Source organism: Sinohyriopsis cumingii, unplaced genomic scaffold (assembly GCF_028554795.1).
Source record: "Sinohyriopsis cumingii isolate HCF-2022 unplaced genomic scaffold, ASM2855479v2 utg001837l, whole genome shotgun sequence".
In the NCBI taxonomy this organism is placed as follows: Eukaryota; Metazoa; Mollusca; class Bivalvia; order Unionida; family Unionidae; genus Sinohyriopsis; species Sinohyriopsis cumingii.
Genome location: NW_028316068.1, coordinates 802,088 through 821,807, shown reverse-complemented (window position 1 = coordinate 821,807; position 19,720 = coordinate 802,088). Strand labels below are relative to the sequence as shown.

Here is a 19,720-nt window from a genome sequence, read left to right as displayed (position 1 = left end):
GAGATATAAATTCAAATTTTTATTTCTAATTTAATTATCGCTGACGCTTCATCGTAAGCAAAGTAATAAAAAGCAGAAGAAGAAAAAGACATGGCACATCATTAATGTTATTATTATTTTGCGTTTGTTCTTGCTTATCGTTCTTTCGGAAGTATTTTAAACAATGCAGTTAGCCAGTTTGGTTTTCAAAATCCATTTTTATCAAAATTGTTTATTATAGCGGTTCCCACATTGTGGCAACACAGAAACTGGATTATTTTAAGAAGACTGTATTGTCCTCAGTAAAAGGGTGGACATTTTTCGTGTCGTCTGCATATGATTCGGTCTTTCTTTTCATTTTAACTTCTGACAAAGTAGTACCTCGATATGGACTATTTATGCACTATTTTAATTTTTCTTCCGTAAAACCCAACTAGAACGAATGTCGCTACACGTGGTCAGAAGCTTTACCTGGGATTAAAGTTTTCACAATATTCTTTTGTCATATTCCAGAAGACCTACGTCTGATCGTGAAGAGCAAAGAGGAAAAGAATCAAAGTCTTGAGGAAGAAGTACGTGTTCTTGACAAGCAACTAGATGATCTGAGAGGAGAGTTCCACCGGAAGGAGATGGAACTGCTGACGGACCTAGACATGATATATGATAAAAACGAGGTGCGTCTTACAATCAATTTCCAATTCATTTACTTTATTAAACAAGCATAGAGCACATCAGATCATTTAAAATAGAGAAATTATTCGGCAAAGAGATAGAACAATAGGATCCCTTTGTCCCAAAGAATGAATCGGTGGATAACACTTATGAATCCCTTTGTCCCCAGGAAGGAATCGGTGGATAACCTTTATGAATGCGTTTGAGTATAATAGATCTCTTGAATCGATCATGGATTGCCATTTTTCCGAGTAGAGCAAGTGCAAGCGGATACAAAGTTTTATAATCCTGAGAGAAAAAGACTCACAAAACAGAATAAGAGTGGTACAGCTAAGGTAGTATATCTTGCTATTATAAAAACTATACAAGTGAGAGACTCATAAATTCGGAAGTTACCTTTGTCTCGGAAAATGATGAGAAGTTCAGTTTTGTTATCTTTCAAGAGGAGGCGCAGGTTCGCCACAGACAAAATTGACAGTACATTGTACAATCACAGACAAAAATGATATAGGATTGCACAGCCAAAGACAACAATGACTTAGGATCGCACAGCCACAGACAAAAATGACTTGGCATTTGTACAGTAACAGGCAAATGTCTTGGCATTGTACAATCACAGACAAAAATGACATTTCATCGCAGTCACACACAACAATGACTGGCATCGCATAATGACTTAGGATCGCACAGACACAGACACAACTGACTTATTAAAAAATTATATTTGGCTGGTTTTAGCTTGCACTTTATATTTAAGAAGACGCTATGTTTTAAATATGATAGAAAATTTGATCATAAATCCAGTAACAATTTACTGGCGTAATTACAAAGTTAATTAATTTTGTGACCAGGTAAAATACTAGCAAACCTATCAGATTACGAGTTCTAATTAACGAAATTGTAGGATTATATGAACGAACATTTCTTATCTTATTATCACAAATTTTCTTTGATTCAATATTTGCTTTCTTTTGCGGTCTGAAAAACACACACAGCTGCTGAAGGCAGGTGATTACGTGGTTGGGATAACGACTTCAGTACATGTAAATCCGTAATAAATAGTTTTATAAACTCCCTTTCGATAATTGGTCCGATCAGGGCCTGTGTGAGATGTGTCATGAATAAATAGAGCATAAGCCGGAACTACTTTTTCATTTAGTAATTATTTAATTTTGTACAGGGCAATTTTGACTTTAACGCGTATGCATTACGATGAGGAATTCGCCAACACATAAACTGGAATAAAATTAAAGGCTGATTTCATTCTTGGCATTCTAGTGCTGATAGAAACGGCTTTGATGCGTGTGCATAAGCACGAGTTCCCTGTTTTATTACCACGCCTCAAAATATAAGTAGCGTTTATGCAAGTTTAATTGTCCACCCTAACCAGGCGGGCTTCGTTTGTACTCATCCAGGTGAGAATTCTTTGTAATTAATACGTAGTTAATACTTTCGTTCTAATGATATGAGTACATTAGACGCGCAGTATGATGTTACTACATTAGCATTTGCTTGATTTCGGTGACATATTTTCATATGCAATCACCACATTCACCAGGAATGAATATTATCTACCTTGTGTCTTTCGTTCTTTCAGAGGAGAGTTAAACTCCATATCAATGTATAGATAATTTACTTGGATACAAGAAATATTTGGTCACAATTATATTTTAGATTCTTAGCAATCTGCTGGACATTGTAAAGGACAGAGCCGACGCGGCCGAACAAGAACTGGAGAGACTGGCACAGGAAGAACCGGAAGCTTGTATTCCCGAGGCGACAACTCTTAAGAGCCGATCGCCGAGCACTTTGAGTGGTGTCAGTACTGGAAGTGACGAAGTCTTCGACTTAGGATCCTCTTCGGAACGATCACAGGTCATACATAAAGAATGGGAGGTAAAATTGAACAGGTGGATCCCGCGGCACTGCGTGACAATGACCATTGCGTGTTATCTAATTTTATTTCTCGTACGATAGAATCTTCCGAGTAAAACGGCATGAAAGTTTCTAAGATCTTATTTTCGATTTTGTTATCTTTTTTAAATTAAATTTCAAAACTTTTTTCCAAGCCGTGATAATAAATGTCTTGGCGATTTAACATAGTGAATGGCTAAAAAAATCCTCCGTATATTAACACCTGTTCTGATAATTATTATTTTGTTTGGTTTCTGTAACCATGCCTCCCTTCCCTCCCCTCCGTCTCTCCTTACTATCTTCAGTTTACCCGCAGTAAAGCTGGATCCACTGAAAGGCGCATGGGCGGCTATAGCGTCCACTGTCGTGAACGAAGTTATGCTTTACACCGCATATCCTCCGCAGGTTAGCAACAAAAGACGCTATAACGCTGTGCATATATATGATCACACATTATCTGCAAATTGAAAACCAGCTGCATATGCTAGGTGTTAGCAGCATTTTTGCATTGTGGAAACCTATATTGAGAATGTTTAGCATTAGTGTGACAAACAGTTTAGCATTAGTGTGACAAACAGTTTAGCATTAGTGTGACAGAGTTTGTGCTGACGACTTTTTTTAATGAAAATATCAATGAATTCATTATTGCCAAATGTTTGTTTTTTAAATAAACGTTCATTCTTTATTCAAGAAATATTTCCCGCCAGTGTGAGTAAATCGTATGTGTTTTACATATGTTGAACACGGAAATTAGTGTGTTTATTATTACATGATATAATTGGATGATATTATCACATGAAATAACTGGATGATATTATCACATGATATAATTGGATGATATTATCACATGATATGCGACTTGAAACGGGAGGGAAGCGACTTTCTTTAACGATGATTGTACTTAACAAAGACATTTTATTACACGTTTATGCTTTACCACTATTTTGTAAATGGTACCATATTTATTTTGTAACATGTGTTTGTTCCTTTCTGTGTATCATGGCAACATTCAATACAATTCCAAACTTGTCAACTTTCATGCAAAGTCTAAGGACTTTGTAAATACTTCAGTGGATAAATCTTCTTTTGAAACATATCGTGCTGAAATTCGCAGCTATAAAATAATTTTCTGAACTATTTGCTTCTTTCTTTTAAATTATTTGGCAATAATCTTGACCAGATGGCTTCAAATTGTGCCACTCCGATAATTTGGGATTAGTGAAATAATTTTTTGGTTATGGTTGTATTAAGTTACTTATGTCTAACAAACTTAGAGACATTTCTTGGAGTATTATTAATGGAAACTAACTTATTATGGAATTTATGCCTACACAATACTCAAATTTATTCTTTGGCTTAAAGAACTGGGCGTCTGACACTTTTTGCATATTTTACTTGGAATAACTCAGAGAAAGGGACTTTATGAAAAGGTCAGTGATGGGGAATATTTTAGTCAATTATGTGCTGCCAGTTAACGAAACTACAGATTCCAGTAGAACTTTTTCGAATCTATGCCATATCTGTGAGAAAATGTTATGTGCGATTTATGTTCACAAAACACAAATTCACGTTAGAGTTACAATAGTCATTCGGATACCATTCATGTGAATTTCATAGAAATATTCTTTTAAGTAGAAGATGGAGGTGTAGAACAGAGCTAAATCAGCAATACATTGTTAAGATGACAACATAGCTAAATCACCGATATAATGTTCGGATGACAACAGAGCCAAATCACAAATACAATGTTAAGATGACAACAGAGCCAAATCACAAATACAATGTTAAGATGACAACAGAGCTAAATCATCGATATAATGTTAACATGACAACAGAGCCAAATCACAAATACAATTTTAAGATGACAACAGAGCCAAATCATAAATACAATATTACGATGACAACAGAGCCAAATCACAAATACAATGTTAAGATGACAACGGAGCCAAATCACAAATACATCGATAAGATGACAGCGGAGCCAAATCACCAATACAATGTTAAGAGGACAACAGAGCTAAACCACCGATATAATGTTAAGATGACAACAGAGCTAAATCACTGATATAATGTTAAGATGACAACAGAGCCAAATCACAAATACAAAGTTAAGATGACCAGAGAGCTAAATCATCAATACAATGTTAAGATGATAACAGAGCTAAATCACCGATATAATGTTCGGATGACAACAGAGCCAAATCACAAATACAATGTTAAGATGACAACAGAGCCAAATCACAAATACAATGTTAAGATGACAACAGAGCTAAATCATCGATATAATGTTAACATGACAACAGAGCCAAATCACAAATACAATGTTAAGATGACAACAGAGCCAAATCACAAATATAATTTTAAGATGACAACAGAGCCAAATCATAAATACAATATTAAGATGACAACAGAGCCAAATCACAAATACAATGTTAAGATGACAACGGAGCCAAATCACAAATACATTGATAAGATGACAACGGAGCCAAATCACCAATACAATGTTAAGATGACAACAGAGCTAAACCACCGACATAATGTTACGATGACAACAGAGCTAAATCACTGATATAATGTTAAGATGACAACAGAGCCAAATCACATATACAATGTTAAGATGACTACAGAGCTAAATCATCAATACAATGTTAAGATGACAACAGAGCTAAACCACCGATATAATGTTAAGATGACAAAAGAGCTAAATCACTGATATAATGTTAAGATGACAACAGAGCCAAATCACAAATACAATGTTAAGATGACAACAGAGCCAAATCACAAATACAATTTTAAGATGACAACAGAGCCAAATCATAAATACAATATTAAGATGACAACAGAGCCAAATCACAAATACAATGTTAAGATGACAACGGAGCCAAATCACAAATACATTGATAAGATGACAGCGGAGCCAAATCACCAATACAATGTTAAGATGACAACAGAGCTAAACCACCGATATAATGTTAAGATGACAACAGAGCTAAATCACTGATATAATGTTAAGATGACAACAGAGCCAAATCACAAATACAATGTTAAGATGACTAGAGAGCTAAATCATCAATACAATGTTAAGATGATAACAGAGCTAAATCACCGATATAATGTTCGGATGACAACAGAGCCAAATCACAAATACAATGTTAAGATGACAACAGAGCCAAATCACAAATACAATGTTAAGATGACAACAGAGCTAAATCATCGATATAATGTTAACATGACAACAGAGCCAAATCACAAATACAATGTTAAGATGACAACAGAGCCAAATCACAAATATAATTTTAAGATGACAACAGAGCCAAATCATAAATACAATATTAAGATGACAACAGAGCCAAATCACAAATACAATGTTAAGATGACAACGGAGCCAAATCACAAATACATTGATAAGATGACAACGGAGCCAAATCACCAATACATGTTAAGATGACAACAGAGCTAAACCACCGATATAATGTTAAGATGACAACAGAGCTAAATCACTGATATAATGTTAAGATGACAACAGAGCCAAATCACATATACAATGTTAAGATGACTACAGAGCTAAATCATCAATACAATGTTAAGATGACAACAGAGTTAAATCACCGATATAATGTTGAGATGACAACAGAGCTAAATCACAAATACAATGTTAAGATGACAAAAGAGCTAAATCACATATACAATGTTAAGATGACAACCGAGACAAATCACAAATACGTTGATAAGATGACAACAGAGCGAAATCACCAATACAATGTTAAGATGACAACAGAGCCAAATCACAAATACAGTGTTAAGAAGACAACAGAGCCAAATCACAAATACAGTGTTAAGAAGACAACAGAGCCAAATCACCAATACAATGTTAAGATGACAACAGTGCTAAATCATCAATACTATGTTAAGATGACAACAGAGCCTAATCAGAAATACATTCATAAGATGACAACAGAGCCAAATAACCAATACAATGTTAAGATGACAACAGAGCCAAATCACAAGTACAATGTTAAGATGACAACAGAGCTAAATCACGGATATAATGTTAAGATGACAACAGAGCTAAATCACGGATATAATGTTAAGATGACAACAAAGCCAAATCACAAATACAATGTTAAGATGACAACAGAGCCAAATCACAAATACAATTTTAAGATGACAACAGAGCTAAATCATAAATACAATATTAAGATGACAACAGAGCCAAATCACAAATACAATGTTAAGATGACAACGGAGCCAAATCACAAATACAATGTTAAGATGACAACAGAGCCAAATCACAAATACACTGAAAAGATGACAACATAGCTAAATACACCAATACAATGTTAAGATGACAACAGAGCCAAATCATCAATACAATGTTACGATGACAACAGAGCCAAATCACCAATACAATATTAATATGACAACAGAGCTAAATCACCGATATACTGTTAAAATGACAACAGAGTCAAATCACAAATACAATGTTAAGATGACAACAGAGCCAAATCACTTATACAATGTTAAGATGACTACAGAGCTAAATCACCGATATAATGTTAAGATGACAACAGAGCTAAATCAGCAATACAATGTTAAGATGACAACAGAGCCATATCACCAATACAATGTTAAGATGACAACAGAGCTAAATCACCAATACAATGTTAAGATGACAACAGAGCCAAATCACAAATACAATGTTAAGATGACAACAGAGCCAAATCACAAATACAGTGTTAAGATGACAACAGAGCTAAATCACCGATATAATGTTAAAATGACAACAGAGCCAAATCACAAATACAATGTTAAGATGACAACAGTGCCAAATCACTAATACAATGTTAAGATGACTACAGAGCTAAATCACCGATATAATGTTAAGATGACAACAGAGCTAAATCAGCAATACAATGTTAAGATGACAACAGAGCTAAATCATTGATATAATGTTAATATGACAACAGAGCCAAATCACAAATACAATGTTAAGATGACAACAGAGCCAAATCACCAATACAATGTTAAGATGACAACAGAGCTAAATCACCAATATAAGGAGAGGATGACAACAGAGCTTAATCACAAATACAATGTTCAGATGACATTAGAGCCAAATAACCAATATAGTGATAAGATAACAAATGAGTTAAATCACCAATACAATGTTAAAATGACAACAGAGCTAAATCACCGATATAATGTTAAGATGACAACCAAGTCAAATCACAAATACAACGTTAAGATAACAACACAGCCAAATCACCGATATAATGTTAAGATGACAACAGAGCCAAATCATCAATAAAGTGTTAAGATGACAAAAGAGCTAAATACACCAATACAGTGTTAAAATGACAACAGAGATAAATTACTTATACAATGTCAGGATGACAACAGAGCTAAATGACCAATACATTGTTAAGATATATATAGAATCTATGTTAGGGTTTGAACCGAGACAAGGAAATCTCAATCAAGGGTGTATACTATTTGTCTTCCCACGAAGCTTGCCCTCGTGGAGAGACATATAATATAAACCCGCGACTGGGATTTCCTTGTCTCGGTCCAAACCCCAATATAAATTATTTTTCTCACCCAATATTTTCCTTTAAAGTAAAAAAAGAATTCTTCATTAGTGTTCACGTCCAATGTTTACAAGCGGCGCATGAATATAAATATGTTAATGAGGGCTGTGTTGTGACCGTTGCGACCGAAGTACACAGTTTATACGGGTGAGCAAAGAAAAATAACAACACAAAATGTCGCATAATAATGAGGTATTATTGCATTTAATATATGGATGTTATATGAAATTGACAATAAATAATTAATATTTATTACAAGAAACTGTTTTATTTTCATCAGTTCCAATTTGAAAAAGTTATATTGTAAGTAATAAAACGATATTGGCTACTCAGCTCTACTGTAGTTATACTTAGTACAATCTGTAACGAAGAGTAACATCTTTCTTTAGATTAGTCATGGGTAATTAGAGATCTGTGTCACTATTGTATATAACTGTTCTTTTCTTTGGAGGAGATGAAACTGTGTGTGACATACTTGTGTTGTCCTTAATATTGATTGTAAAATTACCCCCGTGTATAATAGACCCTCCAAAAATGGACTCTAGCGGATAACCATGTGCTAAACTTTCAAGTTCACGGATTCTTTGAACATTTATTTTTCTGTCCTGGAAATAATGCAAGTGCTACAGTGAGATTTGCTTATGGATTAATGTGTTGACGGATAAATTATTACTTCTGGTTGGTAAGTACATTATTTGTCATTAAATAGTGTAGGTATATTTTTGATTCAACCAGGGTTTCTTTTTTTAAAGTAGTTCTTAGCACGTGGACACCTTAAATGAGACGATTGGTCTGAGGTGACTAGACTGAGATAGGAAAAGTAAGGTTAGCAAAACAGCTAGATTTCTCTGTCGCATGGGTGAGAAAACAACATTGCTAAATCACCAATATAATGTTAAGATGACAACAGAGCTAAATCACCAATATAATATTAAGATGACAACAGAGCTAAATCAGCAATACAGTGTTAAGATGACAACAGTTCTAAATCACCAGTAGAATGTTAAGATGAGAACATAGTTAAATCACCAATATAATGTGAAAATGACAACTGAGCCAAATCACCAATACAGTGTTAAAGTGACAACAGAGCTAAATCACCAATACAATGTTAAGATTACAACAGAGTTAAATCACCAATATAATAGTAAGATAACAACAGAGCTAAACCAGCAATAGAATGTTAAAATGACAACAGAACTAAATCACCAATACAATATTAAGATGACAACAGAGCTAAATCTCCGATATAATGTTAAGATGTTGAGAGAGCTAAATCACCATTATAATGTGAAAATGACAACAGAGCCAAATCACCAATACAATGTTAAAATGACAACAGAGCTAAATCATCAATACAACGTTAAGATGACAACAGAGCTAAATCGCCGATATAATGTTAAGATGACAACAGAGCTAAATCACCAATATAATCTGAAAATGACAACAGAGTCAAATCACCAGTACAATGTTAAAATGACAATATTTTGGTAGCATGACAAGCTTTCTCTCAATAAACCTAAACGTGTCACCAAAATGTAATTGATACAAACTTGAAATATTTTGCAGCAGTGGAAACCCTGCTCGACAAATTATTCCATAGCTTCCGTTAAGACTTAATACTATATCTTCCGTTAAGACTTAATACTTTATCTTCCGTTAAGACTTAATAATTTATCTTCCGTTAAGACTTAATACTATATCTTCCGTTAAGACTTAAAACTATATCTTCCGTTAAGACTTAATACTATATCTTCCCTTAAGACTTAACACTATATCTTCCGTTAAGACTTAACACTATATCTTCCGTTAAGACTCAACACTTTATCTTCCGTTAAGACTTAACACTATATCTTCCGTTAAGACTTAACACTATATCTTCCGTTAAGACTTAATACTTTATCTTCCGTTAAGACTTAATACTATATCTTGGGTAATATAGTTCTAGTGTGGACATTAATAAAAGTTACGAGTTATAGATGAATATACATCTTTCATTGTAATTCACTTTTGATTTTAGAATAAAATCTGTTTTTTATCATTACGTGTTTGTCGACTAAATTCATATGCAATTCCATTTGCAGAACCATATTTAATGTTGGCTGAAGTTATGAACTATAAAAAGGTCTTTGTTTTATTTGTTTATTTTGTTATTTTTATTTTCTGCAGTTGAAAATATCATTTTATCAAGTCAGTGATACAATTGACAACTGACCATAATAATTAATCACATAAACAAAATATCAACACCTCCTTGTTTACATTATTGTCTTACCATTTTTTGGTACTGATTAACTCTTAAAACTTCAGTCTAGTCACCATATATGAGCAAACTGAAAGGCTCTAGTATTTGTTACATGTTGCTTGATCGATACACGTATTATCACATTCAGCGGGTACTGCGCTTGCGTATTATTTTGTTAAAACGATTTTGCACTTCGCTTCTTAGAAATGCGCATGTATTTTTGTAAGATATATATATAGATACTTCCATGAAATTAATGTTTTCGCACTACACGTTTGTTGCCTTTTTAAAGATCTTTTAAATATATGTGTTGCATATTTTTGTTTTTGCATGCAAAATGATATAATTATAATTGATATAAGAGCTTTCGTTTCCTTTTATATTCATTTTTTCTTTCAAGAAGAAAACGAGCACAGATTTTATCGGTTATTTTAAATTAATGAAATATAAAACATTGCGAAAAATAGAATCATTGAGCTTTGTAACAAGGATTAGGAAATATAGAGACGTATAATACATTTATTTTCAATTATTGTAACTCCGATGACCCTACTACAATTCCTATATTAGGGCTAAAGATGTATGCTACACCTAAAAATGGTTAGACTAGTCAGACTCGAGGTATTATTTTGTAAATTAACCGACAAGACCAGTCAAAATCTGTGTGTGTGTGTGTGTGTGTTTGTTTGTGTGTGTGTGTGTGTGCTTTGGATTTTTAACGTAGCTTTAACAATTGTTCAGTCATATCGCTACAATGTCTGCAGTGTGGCAGTTTATAGTGATATCTAGCACTGGGGCATGATGCCGCTGACACGTAGCATGATGTCCCACCCAGTCACATTATCCTGACATCAGGCCGACCAGTCCTAACACTAACCTCTTAATGCTGGGCGCCTAGCGAGGCAACAGTCAAAAGCTGGAAATATTTCATAAATTAAAAAATTTCCAGATAAGTCACACAAAGACAGTTTGTACGGTTGATGGGCCTTAAGGTTAGCGTTTACCAATAACGAAGCGGTAAAATCGACGAAGCAAACTAGAAACCATATATCGTCAGCAAGTAAACAGGTCAATAAAGTGTGCATACCATACAGATAAATTGTTATCAGTTATTATATAAAGCATTAGCGAGCAAGGACGCTTGGCCTAGTGTTAAATCAGGTGGTTAAAAATCGAAAGGAATCTAGTTCTGTCCTTATATAACTAGCTAAACCAACTTTTCCAAGTAAGACAGATTAAATTGATCGAATGTCGCTGGCGAATAGAGCATGGAATTTATACCCTGTAATTTAATGTAGCGCCGACTAAGTCCCTAGGCACTGATTTGATTCCATTGTCTATTCGCCCGCGACATTCCATCAAGGGCAGTATTTAAACTGCAGTGCATTTTAAATCTCTGAAGACTGTTTCAGTATCTGTACAAATTAATTTCTTCCGATTTCAAAGTTTCGAAATAAAGATTACATGGAAATTCAATTTAGTCTTGTTAGGTGGACAAGGACCGTTCAGCAAATCATATCGTTATCTTGACAGACATTACATGACCACCCCAAACATGTGCGATCAACTACCCAAACTGAGTGTGAAGTAGAAAAGACAATTAGAGCAGGTAGTGGTGTGAGATATAAGAAACTCAATGCCAAAAGCAAAAAACCAGTTAGATTCAGCCCAAGAAAATGGAAAAACAAAAACTTTAAGCAATCACTAGAGACCATATCATAAAGGCAGCAAAAATATAGCTGCCACCATGTTTGACCTCAGAAACCCTTATAACACCACACATAAATAATGGCAATATGAATAATAAATTCAACCTAGCCGCCTACCTATCTTTAAATCCATTTGTTTTTAAAGATATAATCAGTCTTTCTTAAAAAAATGTCCATAGGATATGGATGTAGCTCAGAGCACTGTCAATGTGGGTATGTGAGAAAGCTTGCCAGTACCTTCTCGTGGGTCGGTGGTTCTTTCTGGGATTTTCCCGGGTTCTTCCTCCACCATTAATACTGACCGCCATGTATAGCCTATCGTGTGCTGAAAAATGGCGTTAAACCCTACAACAACAACAACAGAGTACTGTCCCCAATATATGGGTGTAGCCTAGGGTAACATACTATCAATTTTCCTTTTCAACATCAAAATTAGCAACATTGTGAAATCCAAGAACTAACTGTTTATTATATGTTGACGACATTTCGATGTGTTATAGATAAAAGATTATCACATAGTCGCTACACTTTGCATTTAGTATGTGCAGTTTCGTATTTTTTATATGGCATGTTAAAAATCAGTTTATACAATTCTGATTGGTCCAAATAAGCTGATTAAATTCTTGTGCAGTATTTTCTTGACTGATTATCTGCGATCGTGCGAAAATTTCATTACTCCGCCTACTGGAACATTTTGTTTTTACTTTGTCGGTTATTTTATTTTCCGAATCGACTGCCCAAAGAGAATTATGAAAGAAAAGGTCACGCCTGTCCGAACATGACCCATTTACCCCTACATGGGCTCTTTACGCCTGGTATTAATTATCATGCGCTCAAAAATTGCATTATACCCCAAACAAGAACTATAACAACAAATAAAACTAAGAGAATTGGTAAATTGACAGCGTGCGTTTGCAAACGCGTGGGGTAACATGGAATACACCCTATATACACGAGTGGTTTAAATTTTTTACTTATATGAGTAAATAAATTCACCTCTCTTCACAGAAGAATGTGGACATAAAGCGGCTTCCAAACTAAAAGAACGTTGTTTACGCCGTAAAGTAGTTCTAACATGCGCTGCAGTTTTGAATTTGCATAGTGTTATGTTCCAAATCGAAAAATGCAAATATATTCTTATAAATTTGGATTATCTATATCCATAATCATCCCTGCACAACAAATTAAAGGTGGGTTGACTGAGTCAGTATGAATAAAATTATTTCTTCTTCTTTCACTCATATTTCCAATAAAACAAAAACTATGTGATAAACAGAATCTCAAATGGGTAATGACTTAATATTAAATTTATGAAACTCGTTGGACCAAAGCTTGTAAAAGCTGGACATCATTCAACGCGTTTAATAAATCCTGTATTAAATCATTACCCATTTGATATCCTCACTGCATGCATAATTAAATATTAACTTCAGATATACACAAATGCTTGAAATGTAAAACTGTTTGTATATGCTTTTGCCGATAACATCGAATTAATTACGACCCCGAACTCTATCTCTACGGTTATCTTAACCCTGTTGTGGAGGAGACCAACATTCTAGGGTTCATATTTGACCGTAACTAAATTCCTTCCACATATTAGATGCGTCATAGACAAATATATAATATTTAAAAAAAACACCGGATGTGATACCAGTCGTAGCAAATACAGAATAGGAAGCAGACAGTAAGATCCTCCTCTGGTTAAAGAGGTCTTTAGGAAGATCAAAGCTTAACTGTATGGATCATCTTATAAATCATAGATGCTTCATCACCGTACACAAGCAGGGACTTAGACTTTGTCTCGGTTGATTTGAAATCTCCGCTCCATACTTTTATCTCAGATTAAGGAAACTCGCTCTTCAGTATACTACCAAACTAGCTTACAATCCCTCTAATAACTCATGCGATGAAGACTTTAAGCCCAAATGCCAAACCTTGTTCGCACAGAACCAAATTTCGTTCCGCAGTTTGGTATTCGAATTCATACAAGCAAAACTCAATGTTGGAAGATAGTGTAAACTTCTATATTCCATTATCACCATTTCTCCATCAAAATAATATTTGATTTTACCCAGATTAAAGAGTGGTTAAGGAATCATCTCTCATGCTTATATTCCGAAATCTTAAAGAAACGCAATTTGATCACACTATCTGGAAAAATATATCCTGTACCCCTTGCTCTCTAGTCAAGTTAAAATTAAAGGTAATGAAAGAACAAATAAGGCTACACTTGTGTCTTATTGGAAGATTCTCGTAATGAAAGGTCAAATAAGACTACACTCGTGTCTTATTGGAAGATTCTCGTAATGAAAGGACAAATAAGGCTACACTCGTGTCTTATTGGAAGATTCTCGTAATGAAAGGACAAATAAGGCTACACTCGTGTCTTATTGGAAGATTCTCGTAATGAAAAGACAAATAAGGCTACACTCGTGTCTTATTGGAAGATTCTCGTAATGAAACGACAAATAAGGCTACACTTGTGTCTTATTGGAAGATTCTCGTAATGAAAGGACAAATAAGGCTACACTCGTGTCTTATTGGAAGATTCTCGTATATGTTCTAAATAATTAAATCCTAACTTAATGCCTCTATTGGCAAGTTTGTTTTCTTGGAGTATTTTCGTCATTTATGGTTATATCCTTTTAGTTACACCTTGTGATTATTATTAACCATCCTTTTATTGTTGAATCAAAGTTTGCGCTTTAATCCTTCGTCTTTATACGTCCGATCATTTGACCTTTAACCCTTGGCCTATATATGTCCGATTATTTGACCTTTAACCCTTGGCCTATATAGTCCAATCAAGGAATTCTCTAGAGTAACTTTTTCTTGTTTAAGGAAAATGGGATATATATATATATATATATATATATATATATATATATATATATATATATATATATATATATATATATATATATATATATATGTGTGTGTGTGTGTGTGTGTGTGTGTGTGTGAGTGTGTATAACGCCTCTGTGGACATTATTATTCCTTCAGTATCGAAACTTCAGATGATTTGAGCACATATGCATGAATAAACATTCATCTATTTATTTGTCCTTGCTCTCTGACCTCAAGCTTGAAATGCATTTTCTCATTTTCTGTACTATAGTCGTTTAACGGCTGCCCTGATCACACAGACACTACTAAATCTGAAGGGAATCTCTGTCATGTGACCAGTTTGTAAATAGTATAAGTATGAAATGCACATTTCTAGATGAAGATTTCGATATATCGATTACTGAATATATATGTTTGGGATTTTTCATATTATATTCTGTGTTTGGCGGCAACAACAACAACAACAACACCAATAATAATAGTCATAATAATAATAACAACAACAACAGCTACAACAATTTAATTGTTGGTGATGGCATCCAATATGGTTATATAAGCAGTAGGGAATAACGGTATATGGCAGAGTAAAAAAGAATTCGTATGCACAATTCCTGTATCCAATCAAAACTAAGGTAGTTCCACGAACGCGTGAAATCCTTTCAACTGTTAAAGGTTGTTCCACGAACGCGTTTCAACTGTTATCTCTGCAATCTGTATTTGAATATAATCTCAGATCCATTTGAAACCTGTATTTGAATATAATCTCAGATCCATTTGAAATCTGTATTTGAATATAATCTCAGATCCATTTGAAATCTGTATTTGAATATAATCTCAAAACCATATGAAATCTGCATTTGGATATAATCTCAAAACCATATGAAATCTGTATTTGGATATAATCTAAAAACCATATGAAATCTGTATTTGGATATAATCTCAGATCCATTTGAAACCTGTATTTGAATATAATCTCAGATCCATTTGAAACCTGTATTTGAATATAATCTCAAAACCATATGAAATCTGCATTTGGATATAATCTCAAAACCATATGAAATCTGTATTTGGATATAATCTCAGATCCATTTGAAATCTGTATTTGGATATAATCTCAGATCCATTTGAAACCTGTATTTGAATATAATCTCAGATCCATTTGAAACCTGTATTTGAATATAATCTCAGATCCATTTGAAATCTGTATTTGAATATAATCTCAAAACCATATGAAATCTGTATTTGAATATAATCTCAAAACCATATGAAATCTGCATTTGGATATAATCTCAAAACCATATGAAATCTGTATTTGGATATAATCTCAGATCCATTTGAAATCTGTATTTGGATATAATCTCAGATCCATTTGAAACCTGTATTTGAATATAATCTCAGATCCATTTGAAACCTGTATTTGAATATAATCTCAGATCCATTTGAAATCTGTATTTGAATATAATCTCAGATCCATTTGAAATCTGTATTTGAATATAATCTCAAAACCATATGAAATCTGCATTTGGATATAATCTCAAAACCATATGAAATCTGTATTTGGATATAATCTAAAAACCATATGAAATCTGTATTTGAATATAATCTCAGATCTACATGGAAAGCACAAACTGCACTTAATTTGTGCATTTGATACAGTATATAAGCATGTTTAAATTCTAATCCTTCATAAGATCGAGGTCATATTTAAAAATTAAATATTCACAAAGATTACCTGGCGGTCAGTATATCTGCTCGAGAAAGAACCCTGGAAAACCCCGGAAGGACCAACAACCCACGGGAAGCCACTAGCAAGTTTTCTCACATGCCCACATCGGCTGAATCATTTGCTCGAACCACATGGACAAAGGTGAGATATCAGCGATCTGTAAAGGCGACCACCTTAGATCACTCGGCCACCCCCGGTCCCTGTTTCAAGAGCGACCCTACATGACTATCTCGCAGTCTTGCGGTCTAAGAAATTTCCTTATAACTTTGTCAAGGCACGAGTACCCAAGCTGACATTTCATCCATTCGAGGAGATAAAACGTCATTCAGTGATAATATGAAGTTGTAAAGCTTCATCACAATACAAGAGTTAAAATTCTCTATAGGTGTATTTATTACATTGTATTTATTTTATTGTATTAACCCTCCTGTCTACACACAAGACAAAAGTTACAACAAACTGAACAAATACTTGTTTTGTAAAAGTAAAATTTAAACTGAATATAAAAATTTAAATACTTGTTCAATGGTGTTTTCAAAGCACTGTATAGTTTCATGGTAGTACATTTTATGTAATTTAATCGTTTGTTTTTCTTTTAAAAATGCTCGGTCCTTCATTTAGACAAATTCGATTAATATGCTGGGTTGTTCACAGCTAGTATGAATTTAAACCAAACTGCAATCATGGAGACATTGAAAATAATATAAAATTCCTCAATGATTTATACTTTGGACATTTTCTTAAGGTTGGTCTGTAATGGTGATTTCCTAATTAGTAGCTGTTTATTAATAGCCTTGCAGTACTTAAACCCCTGCATGTGCTAGCATATCAATACGTTAACAAAAAATGGCACTGTAATTGTGTGTGAAGCTGTAGATGTTAGAAAGCTCGTCCATTCGAAGGTCTTCTGTTAGTCTTGTGTGGATGACGATGTAATCTGATTTTTGGTAGAGATAAAATGAAGAATTTTGTAGTCCGTGGTAAAGAAAACAATGCAGATTGCAATAATTACTATATTTTATGGCAGCATTGTTCTACACGTATAGAATATATTTACATTTACTTCATATGTTTCAAGCTTTGGTGCCAATGTTAATCAGCCACGCCATTATAAAGCCGCAACGTGCTTTTCGCTAATGCAATTATAAGTAGTAATGCCAAGTAATTTACCGAGTTAAACCAGACGTGCAGAGGTACGTGGATTCAGCCGTCTTGTTAAAAGTCATTAAAGTCAAATTTATTGCGTGCATGTGTGCATGCGTAGGAATTTGTGTATTCCGGTGCAGCCGAGTCAGACTCATGCGGGAAGATGACTAAGAAATTAGATGGAATAGAGAGATGAATTAGCAATTATCATTATCTGGCTAGATGAGAGAGAGAGAGAGAGAGAGAGAGAGAGAGAGAGAGAGCACAGACAAACACAGTATAGTATGTATTCATCATCTTGGACCTTACAAACTAAAATTTTGATGTCTTGTAATAAAGCTGAAAATACAAAGGGGCATTGACAAATATTAACATCATACATACATGCATACATACATACATACATACATACATACATACATACATACATACATACATACGTACGTACGTACGTACGTACATACATACATACATACATACATACATACATACATACATACATACTATGTTAAATTAACATTTGATTCTTTGAAAATATTGGGTACTAGTTGCCTCTGTTTCAGGAAACAGATCCAGATTATAATTGCGTCTTATGAACTTCAACTTATGGTATTCTACTGTTTTTATCAGCATTGGAAATAAGCAGCTTCCGCTATATCTAAATCCCAATGTTTTGTTTCGCAGGATCAGTTCAAGAAGCGGATAGCGAGCCTGGAGTGCCTTCTAGCGGAAGAGCGGAAGAAAACTGCTGCGCTGGAAAAGAGACTGATGCTTGCGGGAAATGAGGCTCTGCCGTCTATGTCAGATGACCTCAAGCTTCACCTTCGAGAAAAGGAACTTCTTCAAATCGAGGTAATTGTAATACATAAGAAACCGAATTGTACGAAAATGAATTCAATAATCTCTACGTAAGAAGCCATTATGAATGTAGTCCCAGTTTCACCCTCTTCTGAAGTGGTTTCTTAGTTTCTGACATCGTTTAATTAAGTTTGGTTTTATGGGTTTAACACCATTTTTTGGCAGGTTATATATGGTGGCCCCTATATTTAGTGGAGGAAAAACCCGGGATAACTCTCGGAAGAACCACGGACATAGGCAAGCTACTGGCAATCTTTTTCAGATACCCACGTTGGCCGAGCCGAGATTCGACCCCACGTGGGCACAATTGAGATATTAATCTGTGAAGGTAAGCGCCTGAGTCCTCTCGGCCCCCTTCCTCATCTCATTTAATAAAGAAAAAATAGTTCAATAGATTAAAATGTTTTCAGTGTTTAATCCTTAACAGTTCCCGAGCGAACCAACGCGAAGAGATTATGCACAAAAATTGCAACATTGAAAACAGGTACTGATCTTTGAAAATAAATAAATACCTCTTTCCATTATTTTTATCCCAATATGGAAAAGTAAACATAATACCATATGTCACTCTGTTGACCTAGTGGTAAAGCGCGAGAGCGTCTCGCTCAACTGTTGGGCGTGTACTCCTGTGATGACGTTTTACTGTTACGTCATGTGATTTGTGATTTTGATTTTTAACGTAGCTTTAACAGTTTTTCAGTCATATCGCTACGATGTCTGCAATGTGGCAGTTTATAGTGATGTCTAGCACTGGGGCATCATGCATCATGATGTCCCACCCAGTCACATTATCCTGACACCAGGCCGACTAGTCCTAACACTAACCTCTTAATGTTGAACGCCAAGCGAGGCAGCTGTTAGTACCATTTTTTAAGTCTCTGGTATGACTCGGTCGGGGATCGAACCCACGACCTCCCGCATCCGAGGCGGACGCTCTAACCACTAGGCCACCGGAGCGGTCCTGTTACGTCATAGTGAGCATAATTGTTGATAACACGTAACTATTAAGAAGCTATCAATTAATCAAGAAAAA

General features: G+C 34.5%; 1 protein-coding gene across 1 annotated transcript in view; it reads left to right on the top strand.

The window, feature by feature from the left end:
- The window catches only part of LOC149771461 (uncharacterized), a 130,342-nt gene that overhangs the window by 51,401 nt on the left and 59,221 nt on the right, over positions 1 to 19,720 (top strand). The window contains exons 3-5 of the mRNA XM_089948429.1: positions 493 to 653; positions 2,326 to 2,547; positions 18,514 to 18,681. Of these exons, the coding sequence (XP_089804555.1) occupies positions 493 to 653; positions 2,326 to 2,547; positions 18,514 to 18,681 (551 nt within the window). The remainder of the gene's footprint in view (positions 1 to 492; positions 654 to 2,325; positions 2,548 to 18,513; positions 18,682 to 19,720) is intronic.